Source organism: Alligator sinensis, unplaced genomic scaffold (assembly GCF_000455745.1).
Source record: "Alligator sinensis unplaced genomic scaffold, ASM45574v1 scaffold765_1, whole genome shotgun sequence".
Classification (NCBI taxonomy): domain Eukaryota; kingdom Metazoa; phylum Chordata; order Crocodylia; family Alligatoridae; genus Alligator; species Alligator sinensis.
This window is the reverse complement of record NW_005843221.1, coordinates 239,281-258,194: the sequence shown is the minus strand read 5'-3', so window position 1 is coordinate 258,194 and position 18,914 is coordinate 239,281. Positions and strand designations below refer to the sequence as shown.

Here is an 18,914-nt window from a genome sequence, read left to right as displayed (position 1 = left end):
CCCCTGATTATGCCTGTTATGTTCCCAGTATTGTTCCCTCATTAGAAGGTATATGGTTAAGTCCCCAGTGGTGATCTGGCTCTGCTCTATAGGGGGAGGAGAGTCCCTACACCTCCCACAGTGCTTGTGCACCTGCTTTGATCCCTTCAATTGGAGAGGGGGTACCTTTTGGAGTACCACCCGGGTTACAAACACATAGGTCAAACATTTGTTCCTCTTCAGAATAGTGACCAATTTTAATGCAAAATGTTTATTTTGCTGGTAGTTCAGCATCTTATTTTGTTCAGTTCCCTCCCAATTCTTTGTCTAGGTCACCAAGGTGCCTTTGTAATGTAGTTTGTGTGACATCTTTCTATGTCCAGAGGCATAATTAGCAGGGTTTGTGCTCTGGGTAAACTGTGTTGGAGCATGGGAATGGAAGGGGAGGGAAGGTTCCACTGAGTGCTAGAAAGGAGGGAATGCTGAGACCAGAGGGAATTTTTACCTGCGTTGCGGGCTCAAAATGTCCCTGATTGCTGCTGCAGCAACATGGTTTGCCCATAGTGGGAGTGCTGGGAGCCAGGGGGTTTGCAGTGGCTACATGTCAGTTGCAACTCCTGTACCCCACTTTTCAAAATCCTAGATCCGCCTATGTTATGGGCCTTCCTATTTTAATGTCAGATTCATATTCACTGAAAAGACTAGGCCCAGAACTGTTTTCTTTCTATTACTTTTTATGATAAACACTAGTAAGAAAACTCAGTTTAGGTTCTCTGGAATGTCCTTATTTCACTTACTGCTTTGTTTCCAGTGAACCCCCAAATTCTTCCATAGATTACCTGCTTCTGAGATGCTGAAAACAGGTTTTATTATTTCTTTTGAAAGCTATTCATTCTTCAAATTCCCTCTTTTCCTCCCAAATTTCTTCTTACATTCCTTTTGCCACCATTTTTTCTCCTTTCCATTGGCTTCCCTTGGGCAGGGTTGTCTGTTTGGCTCAGATAACCTACCTTTAGCTTCCTGCGTGGTGAAAACCCCACAGTGCCTTCTGGGACACTCTTGTGGATGTTTAAGTAACCTGTAGGCTAAATTTAAGGATTTTCTTTTCCTCATTTTTTACTCTAGAGTATTTTAGAAAAACTTCTTTTTCTTGAAATCCCCTCTTTTAAAATGCAGTATTTTCATGCCAGCTTATGAACAATCCTTCCCTGAGGATATTTATTATGAATCATCATGTGATCACTATCACCTGGTGGGTCAATTATAGTTACTTCTTTAATTGATTTATGCATGCAGCACAGGATTGAGTTAAGAATAGCCTCTTATCTGGTGTGTCCCAGAATTAGCATTTCCAGGATACAATCATTTAAGGTGTCAAGAAGGTGCTGCGTTCATCACCTTTGTCTGCAGGGACAAGCGGTTGTTTTCTACAGTAGTCACCGAAGCTTCCTGTTCTGCTTTCTTAGACCTTGCTGTCTCTCTGACCTCCCCAAAGACCAAGTGCCCTGTACCAGTCCCTGAGCAGGAGGCTAGTACCATCACATGCTGGTGCCTGACCCAGGGCTGTCCGCACACAGACTTCACCATGCAGCTGTCTCCATTCCACATAGTCCACAGGCATTTGTAGCTTTCTTTCTGATCACATGCTATTTCTTTCTGACACCTCAGCAGGCCACTGTACTGCTTCTCTTGACTGTGCCTCTGGGCCCTTTGCCTGGCTCTGCTTTGGTCCCACTCTATTTTCTGTGCCACCCTTTCCTGGGTGCAGAGTGGATAATCTCCCACGACATATTAATGTGCTGGACCAGGGACCTGGTCCCCTTTGGCCAAAGCCAAGTTCAGCCTCAGGTACAGACTCCCCCTTCTTCAAAAAACCTCCCTAACACTGTATGCATTTAAATGCCTCCTCTTACAGTAGCATCTTGGGGTTGCTTCTGGCCCCATCCAGTGCCCTGTTTTGTGCACTCCCAGGAAGCACACTCACACATCAATTCCTTTATTGTTCTGGTAGCAATCACAGCAACAGCAGCAAATGCTGAACAACCTACAAGAGAAATGTCAATACAGGTCCAGAGTAAATGTAATTTGAATGGCCTCTGCACTGGCTCAGGATCCCACTCTCAGAGAGAATCCCAGCCTCACCCCCACCATGCTGCTGGCAAAGCCCCAGAGCTGTAGCTGTACTGCAGCACCCCTTCTGGAATTGGCTAGATACCAGGAAGTTGGGCTTCAGGTGCATTTCAGAACTGAGAGCTAATCAAGGCTGAGTGAACATGCCTGCCATGTCCTGGAACGGGACTCTCTTGGTTGTGCATCTGGCTGGGGAGAGAGGCTGAGAATCAGATAGGGGAAATAAGGATGCTAAGCCATTCCTCCACCACTGCAGATCCTGGGGATGGATAGAGGGATTCTGTTTGTGTCTTCCCAACTCTGGGCCATGCTAGTTAGAGTAACCCTTACTGTGCCTCCATTTCCAGGGCCACTTTAGGACCAGTGGCAGCAAAGGAATAGCCAAAGGCTAGGAGCACCCCATTTGTACCTCCTCCTTGCTTTGCCAAACCCTGGACATACCCTGAACCACTCCAGCCCCTGGGACTCTGTGGGGTGATGTGCTGTCACAGCCACCTCTGTGCCTCCTGGTTTGGGGGTGCTCCACATGGCCACCTCTGCCCAGGCAAAGCTCATCCAGTCTCCCTTCCCCAGCACATAGTCCATGTCCAGGACAGGTGAGGGCAGTTCTTTCACTCCTCAGCAGAGGACTTGAGTATGGATGGGGGAAAGCAGGAACAGCAGGGAAGCTTGGGAGGAAGAGCAATTCTCTCCCTTCCAAAGCAGGGCTCTGTGCATGTGGCAGTAGCTCAGGGCAGTTCTTTCTGCCCTGGCACAGGGCTGTGTGCATAGCAGGTGCTAGAACAATTTCCTGCTCCATGTACAAGAGAACACTAGGGACAGATCCTGAAGAAGACACTTCTACTAAGAGCACTGAAGACACAACTGCAAGTATGCCTGTGAGCATTGCTCGGCTCTTGCAGATGCAGGGTGATGGGTACCCAGTCCTACCCCAGTGAGAGATGTAAGGGAAAGGGGGGAAAGGAGAAGGCCGTCTCCAGTCCTGCTGGCAGGCACATGGCAGCAGGAGGCTTGCTCAGGCTTCATCATCACTGATGTGCATCCTCTCCTCAGATAGGTTGCTTTCGTCAATGTTCTCCAGGGAATCGGCATGCTGCAGGGACAGCTCAGCCAGACTGATGCTGGGCAGTGTGTTTTGCTCTGGGTACATCCAGGGCTTGAAGGTGGGGTTGTGCTTCCGTTTCCACTCTGGGTACTTCAACCCTGCCTTGTAGATCTTTTTCATGGCCTGGAAGGTCAGAGAAGACTTGGTCTGTCACAGATCCCCTCTCATTAGCATGGATGGGAGAGATGGGAGAAGCCTAGTGTGTCCCATCTTGTCCAACCCTAACAGGGTCCTGAGAGAAGTTTGCCATGCACTTTGCTTTCAAGGGCTTTGTGTAGTCTGTGTACACAGGGCCCCAGTAATGGGTCTTCATCACCCCTCAGGGAGATAGGGCTTTCTGGCCTAGGCAATGTCTTTGATGAGGATTCTCATGAGCCTCCCCTGCAATCCCAAGTGTAGGAGAGGTGTTAGGGAAAGGGGCACTGGGAGCTCTTACCCAGCTTTGCGCTGAAACAATGGTTCCCAATCTGTGGTACGTGTACCACCAGTGGTATGCAGACAACCTGTCGGTGGTACGCATTAACAGATTTATTATAATTACTTCATATATAAAAAATTTGCTGGTGGTACTTAAGGTTGTATTGTTTTAAATTGGTGGTGTGCAATCTGACAGAGTTTGGGAACCACTGGCCTAAAACATTTAGGTGCAGAGTGCTGGCTTCATCTGCTTGAAGATTTCTGGACTGGGGAAACAGATGAGGGATCATATCCTGGTTCCATGTATGCTGTGGAATTTTGCTTTTGCTCTCATACTGCTGGTCAGATCATCCCAGCTGGCTTATGCTCCAACAGATGGATGAGTAAAGAGACTGAGTCCCTTCCTCCCAGACTGTCTGGAGCCAGCTGAACCCACACACCCTCCAGGACAGAGAAAGGGAGAAGGATGGAAGCAAGGTGGAAAGCCTATCAGCCTCTGCTGGCAAGTCCTTCCTAGTGCAGACCAAAGCTGCAGTGAGTGCATCCTGGGGAAAGGGGAGCACTCATCTGGGCATGCACCTGCCATCACCTCAGGGCAATTAGCTGGCCATGCCCCTGGCCTTAACTCAGCCTGCACACTGCTTTCAGCCAGACCTGTACCCATGCCTCCCAGTGCTACCCACCTTTATTGTGATAGTTGCTGCCAGGGGTCGATCCAGGATTTGGCAAAGGGGGTGCAGGACCAGCCACCCATAGTGCAGCGGTGGCTCACTCTGGCACCCAGCCTTCTCACTCCCAACCCACCAGTGTGGGCAGGCTGCAATGAGGGAGTTTCTGGGAACTTTTTAAAGTTCCAAAGCAGGAAAGCATCTCCTCCTTCCCTGCCACGCTCAGAGACATTCCCTCCCTTCCCATTCCATCCATAGTTTCATAGTTTCATAGTAGCTAGGGTCAGGAGGGACCTGAACAGATCATCTAGCCTGCCCCCCTGTCACAGGCAGGAATGAATGCTGGGTTCACAAGACCCCAGACATGTGATCATCCAACCTCCTCTTGAATTTGCCCAAGGTAGGGGCGAGGACCACTTCTCTGGGAAGTTGGTTCCAGATTTTGGCCACCCTAACTATAAAATATTGCCTTCTGATCTCTAACCTCAGCCTATTCTCCATCAGCTTATTACCATTGTTCCTTGTCACCCCAGGTGGTTCTGGGGAGAAAAAGGCTCTGCCTATTTGCTGTTGATCTCCCCTGATGAGTTTGTAGGCAGCCACCAGGTCCCCCCTCAGCCTCCTCTTGCTGAGGCTGAACAGGTTCAGGTCCTTCAGTCTCTCCTCGTAGGGCCTGTCCTGCTGCCCTCTCACCAAGTGGGTGACCCTCCTCTGAACCCTCTCCAGGTTTGCCACATCCCTTTTGAAGTGCGGCGCCCAGTACTGGACGCAGTACTCCAACAGCGGCCTGACCAAAGTCACATAGAGGGGGAGTATCACCTCTCTGGACTGGCTTGAGATGCCCCTTTGGATGCATGACAAGGTATGGCTGGCCTTGCTGGCTGAGGTCTGGCATTGGCAGGTGCAGCACCCTGCATTTGTCTATGTTGAACCCCATCCTATTCTTGTCTGCCCACTTTTGTAGTCTGTCTAAATCTAGTTGCAGTCTCTTTCTCCCTTCAAGTGTGCCCACCTTGCCCCACATCTTAGTGTCATCAGCAAACTTGGACAGCATGCTTTCCCACCCCCTCATCCAAGTCAGTGATGGAGATGTTAAACAGTGCGTGCCCGAGGACCAAGCCCTGGGGTACCCCACTGCTCACATCTCACCAATTTGAGTACAGCCCGTCAACCACTACTCTCTGGGTGCGCCCCATCAGTCAATTTTTTACCCATCCAACTGTGCAGGCATCAATGCCGCAGTCGCTTAATTTATTGATGAGGATGGGGTGAGAGACAGTGTCAAAGGCCTTTTTCAAGTCTAGAAAGACTACATCCATGGCAACACCATCATCCAAGGATTTAGTTACTTGGTCATAAAAGGCAATCAGATTGGTCAATCCCCTCCTCCTCCAGTTGTTGCTGCTTCTTCACTGTCCTGGGGGTGGGAAAATCTTTAGAGCTGCTTCTGCCTGCTTCAGCTGGGCTGCATGGGGGCTGGGCTTAGTTGGGAATAGCAGCAACTGCAGTGAGAAGGGGTGGGTTCTTTTACACTGCTCGGTCCCCGCAGGAGCAAGCCACTGATGCTGTCCCTACCCAAGGCGAGCCCAGCCCCTGTGCAGCCTAGATGGAGAGGGCAGGAGCAGCTCTGAAGATTCCCCAGCTCCTGGGACAATGGGGAAAGCAGCCACAGCAGTTGCGGAATGGAGGAAGGGGAGGGGGGGATGTGCCTCTGGGCATGGAAAGGAAGGAGAGGATTCTTCCCAGAGGCTGCAGCAGCACAGTCCAGTCCGAAAGTGGGGTACAGCTGTGCCACTGCACACCCTCTGGATCCACCCCTGGGTGCTGCCCACACCCCTACTTACCTTTGGTGCCACAAACTGGGAAACTTTGTTCACCACCCACTTTGGTAATGAGCCTAGAGAGAAAGCAGAAGCACCAGTTACTCACCTGGCCAGTGACAATGCTTTGAAGGAAAGACAGCCTTCCCTGGGTCATCCAGGTCTTCTTCATGGGCATCTGCAGGGGCTGCCTATCTCCTGAGGCACTTGGGTATACCTCCGTCTGCCAATCCATCAGTACTGGATAGGCAAATATGGACTAGCATAGGGATGGGCAATTATTTGGGTTGGAGAGCTAATTAAAGAGTTTTGGTGAGCTGTTGTGGGCCAGGGGAAGGGATGCAGACCTGGTCCTGCAGGGCAATTAATTCTATCCAGCCCATGTGCCCTGCACTCACCATTGGGGGTGCCAAACGGAGTGGGTGGGCAGGGTCTCCATGGAGACTGGCTTGAGACCCCCATGAGCAAGGCATGGTCAGGCAGGCAAATGGGATGGGATGGGGCCATGGATGGGTGGGCAGCAGTATCCAAGAGTGGGACAGGTGGGTGGGGAGGTGACAGTGTGGGGCCAGGAGTGGATTGTGGCTCTGTTCTGGGCCCCAGTCATAGACCCCAGACCCTGCTGTCACTGCCCTGTGAACCTGGCCCCAGTCCTGGCCCTGGCCACCCACGTGCCCATCCTGCTCCCGGATGCCACTTCCTGCCTGCCTGCAGCCCCATCCCATCTGCCCAGCCGAGTGCTCCCTGCCTGCGGGGGTCACAGGCTGGAATCCATGGTGATCCCGTCCACTCCAGCCAGTGTTCCTGTGGCAATGGGTATAGGGTGGATGAGCCAGGGTGCCCAGGCAGTGCACTGGTGGCAGATATGCTAGGAGCAGTCACTCACCTCACCACCCCTGCCCTGCTGTGTACCTGAGGGCAGCAGGACTGTCCATTTGCACCCATCCTGGGCTGCAACCTATTTCTGGCCTGGGCAGGGCCGAGGAACCCACTGTGGGCCAGATAAAATCCCTTGGCAGGCTGTATCCAGACCGTGGGCTGTATTTTGCCCACCCCTGGACGGGCCCTTCTGTTCCAGGCAGTGGAGTCCCATTCCTGTATTCCCTCAGGTGGCTGGTCCCATCACACTAGGTCTCTAAGGTATTGCCGGCACTCCTTTTCTCTCCTAATCTTCCATTGATACAAGTTTTCCTTGTGCAGCAATATTAGGAGCTGTTGTATAGACAGGGCTCATAGCCAGAAGCAACAGATACCCACTGGGTTACTCCACGTAAACCACATGGTTCATGGCCAAGGCTGTTTGTGCTGCCCCACCTGTGAGCTCCATGGGGCACAACCTAGCTCTAAGGATGGCAGGTAGTTCAAATGTGCCCAGACCTGATGACTGGTATCTGCTGGGCTTTCCTGGGCTCTGGACTTGCCAAGCTGGGCCGGCATGTGGCACTTACCTCGGGGGTCCACCTGGGTGAGGTAGTAGAGGATGCAGCTGTTGGCTCCATTTGACTTGATCAGGTAGCCTGTCTGCAGGGACACGGCTCTCACAAAGTCCTTCCGGGGTGGGTACTTCTGTGGAGAGACATCACACACCTCAGAACCTGCCACCAGACAGAGCCCTGGGCCAGCCCCACCATGCCGGCACACATCTACCCTGTGCTTTGATATGTGCTGTACCCCTTGTGCCTGAAAGGTAGGCCTCATAACCTCACATCACCTACCACACACGGGTCATTTCCAGCCAGTGTTGCCCAGCACCCTTCCCAAAGCCAAGAGGCCAGTGCCCCAAATCAGGCCTTAGAAACCTGCTGAGTTTTGGGGGGTTTTTTTAAGGAAAATTTTTCATATTCCAAGTCAAATCAGCCAAATCAATTCCAAATCTGTGAGTCATTCAAGAGCCATATATGGCCCTGCTACTGGCAAACATCCTCCACCACCACCTGGGGCTTCAAATGCTTCCAAATCATTTGGTGGACATCCTATGTGCAGGCCCAAGCCTGGAGGCTTGGGGTTCAGAGGTCCCTGAGTTTCTCTCACCCTCAGCCATATGGCCACAGAGCAAGCTAGGGAGGAGTCTTCTATTTCCATAAAGTGGGCATAAAGCCAAGATCTTCCCACTGGAAATGGAAGTGCGAGGTTAACTATACATTACCTCTGCCCAGGTACTACTCCTTGCCAGAAAAGCAGTTATCCCCACCTTAGTGGTCCCACCTTAGTGGTCATGGTGCTTCCCTGAGTGGGTGGCAGGGAGGTTCAGTGTGGCTCACCGGATGCTTGACACTGTAGTTGATGATCATGTAGTCATTGCCAAGGGGCAGCCAGGAGCGCAGGGTGACAAAGTCCCTGTTCTTCAGGGGGCTTGGACATTTCCCTGCAATGTAGAGAGGCTGTTACTAACTAGGTCCGCCTGGGAAGTCTCACAGAGTTTCTCAAGGGTCATGCTCCCCAGGAGACACTAGCTATCACCTGTATACCTTCCCCTGACAATCCCCCCCAGGGACCCAGACCTGTGTTCACTGACACAGCTGGGGCCAGGCCATTTGCCTGACAGATAAAGGAGAGGTGGGCATGAGGATGGAGCCTGGGGGAAGGGGGGGATGTTGCAGGTGTCAATGAGCTGTCTCCCCAGCATGAGGGCTGCTCACAGGAGTAGTATCCCACGTCGGCATTGACTGTCAGGCGCCCAATGTCGTAGGTCTCGATCATGTTGGAGTCCCATTTTTTGCGGTAGTGGGTGTCATGCAGCACATCATAAAGCGTTTCTGCAGAAACATCTTTGCAGGAGATCCGCATCTGCAGGGGGAAGGCTGCAAGTCAGACTTCTGAGCTGTAGGAGAGAGAGACCAAGAAGCACCCCGGACACCTCCAGGAACTCCTGGAGAGTGTGCTACAGGTGGAGGTGCAAGTGGTCTGAATGTGTGCATGATTGGCAAGTGCAGGTGTCAGGTCTGTGTCACTGCCTTATTATGGATATATATGACTGAGCATGTATGTGTCAAACAGGCTGTTGCATATCTGTGTATCATGGATATGAGTGACTGTTCATTTTTACTTGCTTCATAGATGCATATGTGTGTGTGTGTGTGTGTGTGTAAGTGTTTGGTAGGTAGAGTAATAGGAGACAAATGGAGTGTTGGCTTTGTTACTTAGCTCCAGTGACATTACTTGGGTTGGGATTCTCAAGGTCACATAGCAGAAGCTGGAATTAAATGTGTATTAAAAATGCCAGCTCCAGCTAAATGTCTGTGTTGAGCACAGCCAGAGCAGGGCTGCAAAGCGCACTCTGGGGAAAGAGCCTAGCCCCTGGTGAGGACTACTCTGCCTTTCACTGGACATCTGGCCATTCCCTCTGGACACTGTGGCATCCATCAGTAATGACCACCTCTGACCCTCTGTGGCCCTGATCACATGGCCAGCACTTGTCCTTCAAGCAATTCCTGCTACCATCACCTGCTCAGCTGCTGTGTCCCCAGAGCCTGTAACTGTTTTTTGTGATGTGTTTCACTATTGGTGGCTGAGTGGACAAGAGGCATGTGTACTGGCAAAACAGTGTGTGGGGGACTGAGTCTTCATGAAGCTCTGCCCTTTACCTGAAGAGTCTGATTTTCTGCTGTTTCCTTGAGTTCTCTGACTGTGTGCTGCTGACCAGCAGGCTGGAACAGGTGTCCCAGGGGTCCTGAAGATGGATCTTGGTAGCTGGAGTACTTAGGGCACCCCACTACTGAGTCTGAGCTAAAAGAGTCATCCTGTATCTCAGGCAGTGCTGGATGTACCAGGCATGGAGGCCCTGGTCTCAGGCGCCATGGTTCCTGACCCACACAGGAATGCAGTTGCACAGGCATTTTTCAACCCTCTCTGCTATAAGTAGCTGGGAAGGGAGGAAGCTGGTGCACTTCCAGCTACGGTGCAGAGAGCTCACAGTGGGAGCCCTGGTTCCATTCTGCCCCTTCCCACTGCCTGGGGACCTGGCCTCTGAGCTACTGTAGGGAGAGGAAATCTGGGGGCACTGGCTTACTCTGTCTCAGGAAGGCATGGAAATTGAGCACCCCCATCAGGTCCTTTATACAACTAGCACGTTCACTGTGCTGGTGGGGTCTCTCCAGGCTGCCTGGGGCTGCCAGACCACTTGCCTGGGAATATCTTGTTCTGCCCTGTGCAAAGGGCTATCTATCACACCTCAGAACAAGGGGCAATGAGTAGGGTGTAAGAGTCAGGGGCACTAAGGATGAAGATGCTGCTGGCACTGGGACTTTTATGCCCCTCACTTTGCCCACACCAGTCAACTATTTGTGTCTGCAAAATAAGCAAGCTGGTTCTCTCATTGTTCTGTCCAAATCACACCCCAGAGCAAGCAGGCTAGGACAGGGTTGGGTTTCTCTCTCCATGCCACAGACTGTGTTTGTGGTAAGATTAGCCGGACCCTGTGAGATCCTTAGTAACCAAAGCCATTAACCTGGTAACCCAAGCCACAACCTAGTATCAAGTCCTCAAGGGAGAAAGTACATTATTGATGAACTTTTACCCAGCCCCAGCTCCTCTCAGCACTGGCTGTCTGCAGCAAGCTGGCAGGAAGAAGTCATCCATTCCTCATTAGAGGCCTTGCATTTTTGATGAGGTGCTCAGCAGATGCTAAGTAATTAGAGACTGCTCTTTTTATTCTGCATTTTTCCTTTTTATGCTCATTTTTCCTCCCCCCTGCTAATCTCTGACAGGCTGTCCCAGATTGCCCCAGCAGCCATGTCAACAACACCAATGTGGCCCTGATTGCCTGAAGATCAGATGCCCAAAGACAACACTAGTGAAATATTATCCTTTTTTCTCTTTCCTTATGCCTTCTGCTCAGACTCTTCCAGGTGATGGGATGACTGTGCAGACTGCTGACTACCCCAGCAGCATGCCATTTACTGTGTGCCCCAAAAGCACCGCAGGGTACAAGGTAAAGGCACATCTACAATGGAGGACCTGTCCCCTGATCTCTCTCCTCTGGCATTTTGGTTGTGGAAGAGGCCAGTGCTAGATGCTCCAGTGGAAATTTCCATAATTCACCTGACCATCTATGTGACTGAAGAGTATTTGGTCAGCACTATACTTGAAAGGGAAACATGCAAGAGAGGGAAGGTGGGGCTTCCGGTCCCCAGCTCAGCACCTGTAAGTGTTAGGTAACTGCCTGACTTGAATTTTGGCCTTAGTAGAGCTCAGATAGGCTCCAAGCATAAAACAAATACACCCCCCCACCCAACTAAAAGTGCTTCTAGGACATGGATTAAAGAGCTGGAAAGCTGTGAGGGACGTTTGGAGTTTCAGCAGTTCCTACCCATAATACCCCCACTCCCTGTCCAAAAGAAATGTCTTGGTCTCCAGCTGATAGCTATAAGTCCGTCCATGAAGATCTAAGGGTGCATCCAGTCACCTCTTGTGAGTTGCTGCCCAGTCACCTCTTGTGAGTTGCTGCTCTCCAGCAGACTGCATGAACCCCCAACAGCAAAGTATATCAGCCTCCTTGTTCTTACACGCTGCACAAGAACACCTGCCCCAGCTCCCATCTTGCTGAAGCCAGGAACCTCAGTGTATTTTCTGCTCCCTGGTCTGTGCAGCACAGAGTAGGTATCCTACTGGGCCACTCTCACTATTCCCAAATGACTGTAGAATCCCTCTGCAGAATTATCCCCATCATTGATACACGTGGCAGAGTCCGCAGGCCCTGAGACGCACTGAGACTATGGTCAGGAAAGTGGGGGCTGTTACTGGGTCAGAGAAGTGGAGAGCACCTTACCCTGCCTGAGGAGGTGTATGAGCAGCAATATAATACAAGTGCCAGGATCCAGGTGTCTGGCAAATCTCCTGGATCTTGGGCTTAGGGGTTTATTAGTTCTGTATTCTAGCAACCTGGTGCTACTGTGATGGGGTTTTTTTCAATCAGTGTCTTCTGTACATGGACGGCTGCATGGGCTCCCTATCCACCACACCCAGAGACTGCAGATCAGGCATGCTCAGTTTGCAAGTTTGCAGGACTTTTTCAGCAGCCAGTGCATCAGATTCCTCCTGAGCTCTGACGGTCAGTGGCTCTTTCCTCCTAAGCACACCACAGTCTGGAGGCCGAATCAGGCCCTCAGTGTTGCCTGTGGATGCTCCTTCCCTTTGCAGAACATGCACAGATTGACACTTAGGATCTACTTCTCTAGAGGTTACTGGACTACCAGGCCCCCAGCTCCTCCAGCTACAAAACACCCAGGACCATTGTGATTGGGAGGCAGCAGTCCGAGCAAGTTTTGGGAAGGATTGCAATGATGTGAGAGCAGAGAAGTGTTGCCTCAGTCTCATGGAGCCACTGGGGTTGTGGGATACCCGACTGCGGTGCATCTTCCAGAGCAGCAACAATAGTTATGACTTCACAGTCTGGGTACTTATGTGGCCCCAGTTGCTAGGTTATCTGATGATAACCTCACTGTCTTTAGCCATGCTGTGGGAGGCAGGACATGCTCTTAGTTCCTTTGTACATATTAGAATCAAAGTCTGCAGGGTTAAAATGCCTCCTGGGGGACAGGAATCTCTACATTTGTGCTCCCTTTCTCCCCTGCCACAGAACGAGCAGCAGGATATTAAGGGTTGGGTTTGCATCATTAATAACAACATTTTGTAAATGTGCTCTGTTCTTGAAGCAAGGATTTCTTAGGGTGATATCTTTAATTGGACAAACTTCATAGTTGGGATAGAGTTAGACAAACTTCATAGTTGGGATAGAGTTAGACAAGCTTAGAGTTAGTCAAGACATTCTTTATCAGGTCTGGGGAATAGTTCCTGACAGAAAAAAAGCCCCTGCCCAGGAACTGCCCAGAGCTGCCAGCTTGTTACCCATCTGTTGTTTTTGTTGCAATGGCTTCAGCATCCTGCCAGGGTCAACCTCATGAGCTGATATCTGGCTACCTTGGACCATCCAGTGCCATGCCACGGTACCAGCTCTGTCCAGGTATCCTCACCACTGGTAGTGCCCTGCCCCAACTGGAAGAGCAGCTGTGCAGCGTATTTCTTAAGGAACTCAAGGAGGTTAATAATTTTTATTAAACAGTGAATTAACAGGCTCTGCATGTGAGCTCCTGGGAGCCTCCCTAGACTCCTACACAACCCCTCACTCACAGGATGGAGCTCATGCTGCCCAACTGAGCAGGAGCTGAGCAGCTGCAAGCTCCCCAGGGCTCAGGGCCAAAACCCTCCTAGGAACATTCTGGCCCTCCTAGAGAATGAAGCCTCCGACTAAGAGGCAGCAGTTTCCAGGGACTTCTCCCCACAGGGTGCAGAAGGTCAGTGACTGACTGACAGCTGCTCCCCAGGGTCTGCACTTCATAGGCCTTCACAAAGCACTCTGTTCCTACAGGACTGTAGCCCATTCTTCCTAACACATAATTCATTAATGATTGAGCTGCAGCCTTTGCGCACACAGCCAGTGTTCACTGCAGTTACAGGAGCTGGGAAGAGAGCAGGATGCTGGATCAGGTAAGGGGCTTTGGTTACTGCAATAATGATAGTAAGAGCAAGACTCTACAGGTTTCCGATGAGCCCAAGGTCTCAGCAGGGCCCCAGGACCACCCCTCATCTCTCCCTGGGCATGCTTTTCACGTGCACCTGGTTAACAGGGACCTCCGAAATGTATCAGCAAGATCTAGCACTCAGAGCAGCCCACAACATCTGGCTACTCCAGAGAATGTAGCACCTCTGGGATTGCTGCTCATGTCCTGGGAAGGAGGCACCAGCCACCTAGCTCTGCGACATTCACCCAGGCTCATGCCCTGGCTGGCAACTCATGTGACCTGCAGGAGAGCAGAGGCAGTGTAATCTTCCCCTGTCCTGTCCCCATAAATTTGCTCCATGTGTCATATGCTGCAGCAATAGACACCTTTTTCTTTATATCCTGGGCCTCTTCTGTGCTGCTAGAGCTGGGCTTGGACATTGCTTCAGCAATGTACAGTACAGTAAATGTCTCAGCCCTAGAGATCGAGATTTGGCTCTCAAATGCTAAATGATCAGATCTGTGCTGTGCTAAGCAGAGCACAGATCAGGCCAGCTAGGTTCTACTGCCCCTGGTTAATTGTTGTTATCCTTCTTTCTGTTACTCACCTCTTGAGTCACTGCTTATCCTCTCCAAGGCTCCACCTCTCATGACTCCTTGCTGCAGCCAGCACATGGCACCCCTTTAAGTCCTAGGTTCTAATAGGGTTTGAGGAGGAGCCAGAGGCGCTCATGGTGACTGTTGGGTAAGGAGCCAAGGGGAAGCCTGGCTGACAGGATGAGGCAACACATTGCATAGGCAGCAGGTGGGAAGCCCTTTTTGCAGACTTACAGAGAGCATAAAGGCCAAGTGTTCAGGATGGCAAGTGCTTAATTGCATGAGTGTCTCTGCTGTGAAGTAGGCCCAAGCATGGATCAAATTTGTACTGGGTGCAGAAAGGTCAAGTTAACTAATGCACTTTGGAAAACTGGCCTGAAATAAGTACTGTTAGACCCCAGAGCTCTGTATGATCCTGATCTGAACTGATGTTGAGATGGTGTGGGGAACCATAGGTCTGCAATTTCCATGGGCTGACTCTAGTAGGGGGATGAGCAATCCCAACTCACAGGCCAGCTCTGGCTCAGAGTGCTAGGGAATGAAGACAACAGCTGCTGTATATCCTCCTCTGGGTAGTATCACACCCAGAGTGCATGTGGCCACAGAGATGGTGTCTGTGTGGAGGGAGCCTTGGGCTTGTACGGAGAAGGGGAATAGTGTTTGTGTGGAGAGGATAGTATATGTGTTGGGAGAGGTGCATGGTTATACACAACACAGCCTTGGGTTCATTGTGGAGCAATTTATGGACTGAGTAGCTGCATCACTTAACAAACACTGGGCTTTGATTCCTAGCTTGGCCAGGTCCCCACTTCTCTCTGGTTTGTTGGCTCCTGAGAATGGGTGGACATGGGTGGAAATGTTTCGGATGTTTTGGAATGTTTCGGAGGTGCCCCTGGGAATAGTCCGGCACAGCCCCACAGACCTCCTTTTAAAGTGCTGGGGCTAGATAGGGAGTGGGGCCAGGCAGGGCAGCCATGGGGGCACCCCCATGCAGTGTGGGGCAGTGGGGATCACCCCCCTCCAGCCTGGCACCTATGTGGCAGCTGCCCCATGGCGCAGGTGCAGTGTGGCTCGGCCAGGTGCTGTGGGGCTGTCTGGGTGCTGGGGTCCCTGGGGCTAAGCAGTGCCAGGCTCCAGCTGACTGCTCAAGCCACCCCAGATCTCAGACAGCGTGCAGCGCCCTGCCAAGCCACACTGCATCCATGCGATGTGACAGTTGCTGCATCTGCTTCCTACTGCCCCGTGCTGCACAGGGGGGCTCTGCTATGATTCCCCCAAAAGCCCCAATTGCTGCAGCTGAAGAGTGCAGGGCTTTTTTTTTTTAAAAGTGCTGGGAGGCTGGGGATGGCCGGGGGATGGGGCCGGGCAGGGAAGCCATGGGGGCTTCTCCTGCACCTACCCCTGCTGGGGCAGAGGCAGGCACAGCTGGATCCTACTGCCCCGTGCTGCACAGGGGGGCTCTGCTATGATTCCCCCAAAAGCCCCAATTGCTGCAGCTGAAGAGTGCAGGGCTTTTTTTTTTTAAAAGTGCTGGGAGGCTGGGGATGGCCGGGGGATGGGGCCGGGCAGGGAAGCCATGGGGGCTTCTCCTGCACCTACCCCTGCTGGGGCAGAGGCAGGCACAGCTGGAGGAGCTGTGAGAGAACCTGCAGCTGCATGGCTGTGCCTGCCTCTCCCCAGCTGATCCGAATCTCCAAATCAGCACCGAAACTCCAAAACAGATTCGACCGAATCAAAATGGAACACTGATCTGAAACACTGAAACGAATCACTGTCCTCCAAAACAGCCGAATCCAAAATTGAAACAAAACATAGCTATTTCGCATAGCCCTATTAAATAGCCCTGAAGAAAGATCCAGGCTCTGGTACAACCTGGATACAGGCAACCCCCCACTTAACACTGTTTTGCTTAGCGCAATTTTGCTATAACGCTCATGTTAAATTGGTACCTGATTTCATTTGGCACTCAGCGAGTTTCGTTATAACGCTCGTGGTTGCCACCTTGGGTCATTAAAAACACTTGCAGTTGCCATCTTGGGTTGTCAAATACTTTCGGTTTCACTTAATGCTGGTTTCGCTTAACACTGGGTTTTTCAGAAACCCATTAAGAGTGCTAAGCGAGGGTTGCCTGTAGTTACAAGCCACACCCCACCCAAATATCTGGTGTCTGTAGAGGCTCGGAGACACCTACCTGCCCATTTTCACACTCCTGATGTGGCCCTAGAGCTGGATATTGAGGCATGGGAGCCTTAGGCTCAGACCCAGAATGCAGTATAGACACTCTCGGGCCCATGGGATGGGATCCTTTGTTATTCTAATAGAGAGAAAAATTTAACCCTATAATTACCCCCTGCTCTTTGCACTACACAGATCTTGCAGCCCTGGGAAACAGAGGGGAAAAGTGATGAGGCAGCCAAATCCACTAAGGTTTTTCATTCCAAATTAGAGAAAGGAGGAAGGCAACCAAACAGCAGATACCCAGAGTTCAACCAGGCTTTCTGTCTGAACAAGGCACAGTGCCAGTAGGGGGAGGTGGGAGGGGAAGGTAAAGCCACAGGTGTAGGAATTCCCACCAGCTTTAAAACTACATTACAGGTGTCAGCATAGATGAGCTGAGTCCTGTTTGCAATGCAGATGTTATGTTTCACTCCTGTGGGCTCATTAAGGGGCCAGATTTCCAGCCTTACTCGCAAGTAGAATTTGCTCACCTGAGTCAAGTTAAATTTCTACCAAGCCAAAGAGCCCACAGGACTAGCATAATGCATACCGGTCCCCATAGCCAGTAGCACACAAGGGAATAATGTAGCTAGCATCCCATCTGGCCACCTTTGACTCTCCAGTCTGAATGTCCAGTTACCCTAAGATGTTTTAACTGCTCATTCATCAGAGCCTGGCACTCCTTTGTGTAGCACCTTGGAAATCAGTAGGACCTTGAGTAGAAGAGGACCTATATTTGCTTATTGGTACGTGTACAGATTGGCACTACTGATTGGGTACAGGCTACCATGTCTCTAGTTCTAACATGGGATCAGGTGTGTCCAGAGCAACAAAAGCTCAAACTACCTGTGAACAGGTGCTCGTTAGAAAGTGGGATCAGACTACTTTCTTAGTACAGCCCCTCTTCCAGGCTCCTTTGGGGATTCTGAAGTTTCATAACAGAAGCAGCTCTGGTAGAATAAGTGACCATGGGGCTTCCCCTTCTCTGTGTCCAGAAACCAAACACAAAAAGCACAGGCATGTGTATGTATGTGTATATGTGTTTGCAGAAACAAGTAGTACGTAAAATCATAGAAAGTGAGTGCTGAGCAGGCTTAGTGAAACAATTCAAGGAAGATTTGTACACAAGAAACACCCGAAGAGACTGGAAGGAGGTGGTGAAGCCCAGGATTTGGGGTTGCCATGTCTACACAAAACTTCTCTACGGGGAGAAGCTGGAGCCCCCCTGCCTGAACATCTGAGAGTGGGTGACCCATTCTGCCCCCTGCAGCTAGGCTGAAACGCCTGTTTTATGCAGACATGGATGGGAGGCAAGTGGCTGGAAGTCTGCAGCAGGCAGCATTTGATACACGACCCCCACCCCAGAGTGATAAGCAAAAATCAGGCCTTGAAAAGCAAAGGGAATAAAGCATGAGAGTGAGCATGTTGGGGTCCCTCGGGCTGGACACAGACTCACTCCCCTGTCACTGGACTCTGGCAGGGTCTGCCCCAGGGTCTTACCTTGATCTTCTGCACCGTCCTGCTCTCCTGCTGTCCATGACTCCAAACTGTCACGCTGCCTTTGTTGTACTGGCAGTGCCAGCCCTCAGATTTCTCACACTGGTCCCTGAATGAGCTGAAGTCAGAGTCATCCGGGATATATACTATCTCCCCTCCTCTGGACATGGAGATGACCTTTGTGGGACCTTCAGTGACAAGGCCAGCAGGTACCTGCCACCAGAGTGGAGAGAGGGTTCTGCAGCACCAGTCAAAGGAAGGATCTCTCTGCTTGGTCACTTTGGAAACTTCGGACTGCTCTCTTGGCTCTGCCCAGCTTTGCCCTTGAGCTGGCTGCTCTCTGGTGCTGTGTCCCTGACCTAGTTCACACTGTCCCCCTCATTCCCAGAGCTCTAAAGCCATTCCTCCCCTCTCCTTTTGGTAGGTGCTGTCCACGGATCCCTTTTTTCCACGACCAGGAGACCCTATTCGGGCAGCTTTTGGGTTTGGAGAGCTGCTGCTGCTCTGACTTTGCTTTCAATAGCCTGCACTGTGCAGAGTAATTAGCAGGAAGGCTCCTTCTCTGCAGTTGTTAATGCAGCTGCTGGGAGCTCAGATGTCTTATCAGCTCTGCCTACCAGGATCACATTCCCTGGCCAGCAGGATCTCTGCTCCTCTATTATTCAGCAGGTAACATTGCACAGTGTCTCAGCTTTCTGGCCAAGCTGCCTCTCCAACCACCGGCCCCTGCCTCTCCTGTGTCTGCGTGCTCCCCTCACTCCCTGGCTTCTGTCTGGCAATCTCTGTGTTTGACTTTGCAGCACTGAGTTACAGAGTCAGCTGATCACTTGCCAAGAGCAGCGGTCAGGATATCTAATAGAATGGGCCTCTGTTGCTGCAGGACCCAAGCCATTCATGTCAAAGAGGTGCCTGGTGTGCCTCAGCACGCTGCAGGATCACATCTGTCCAGGGACAGTTGGCAGGGTCAGGCAATGGGGTCAAGGCCC

General features: G+C 51.3%; 1 protein-coding gene across 1 annotated transcript; it reads right to left on the bottom strand.

Moving 5' to 3' along the window:
• Window positions 1-2,097: 2,097 nt before the first annotated feature.
• LOC102371951 (START domain-containing protein 10-like) lies at window positions 2,098-18,131 on the bottom strand. Its single transcript, XM_006037998.2, has 6 exons — window positions 17,932-18,131; window positions 8,759-8,906; window positions 8,381-8,484; window positions 7,568-7,685; window positions 6,144-6,196; window positions 2,098-3,337 (listed from the first exon to the last, which is right to left on the bottom strand). The coding sequence occupies exons 1-6, from the start codon at window positions 18,094-18,096 to the stop codon at window positions 3,125-3,127; spliced, it is 801 nt and encodes a 266-aa protein (XP_006038060.1). The 5' UTR covers window positions 18,097-18,131; the 3' UTR covers window positions 2,098-3,124.
• Window positions 18,132-18,914: the final 783 nt, after the last annotated feature.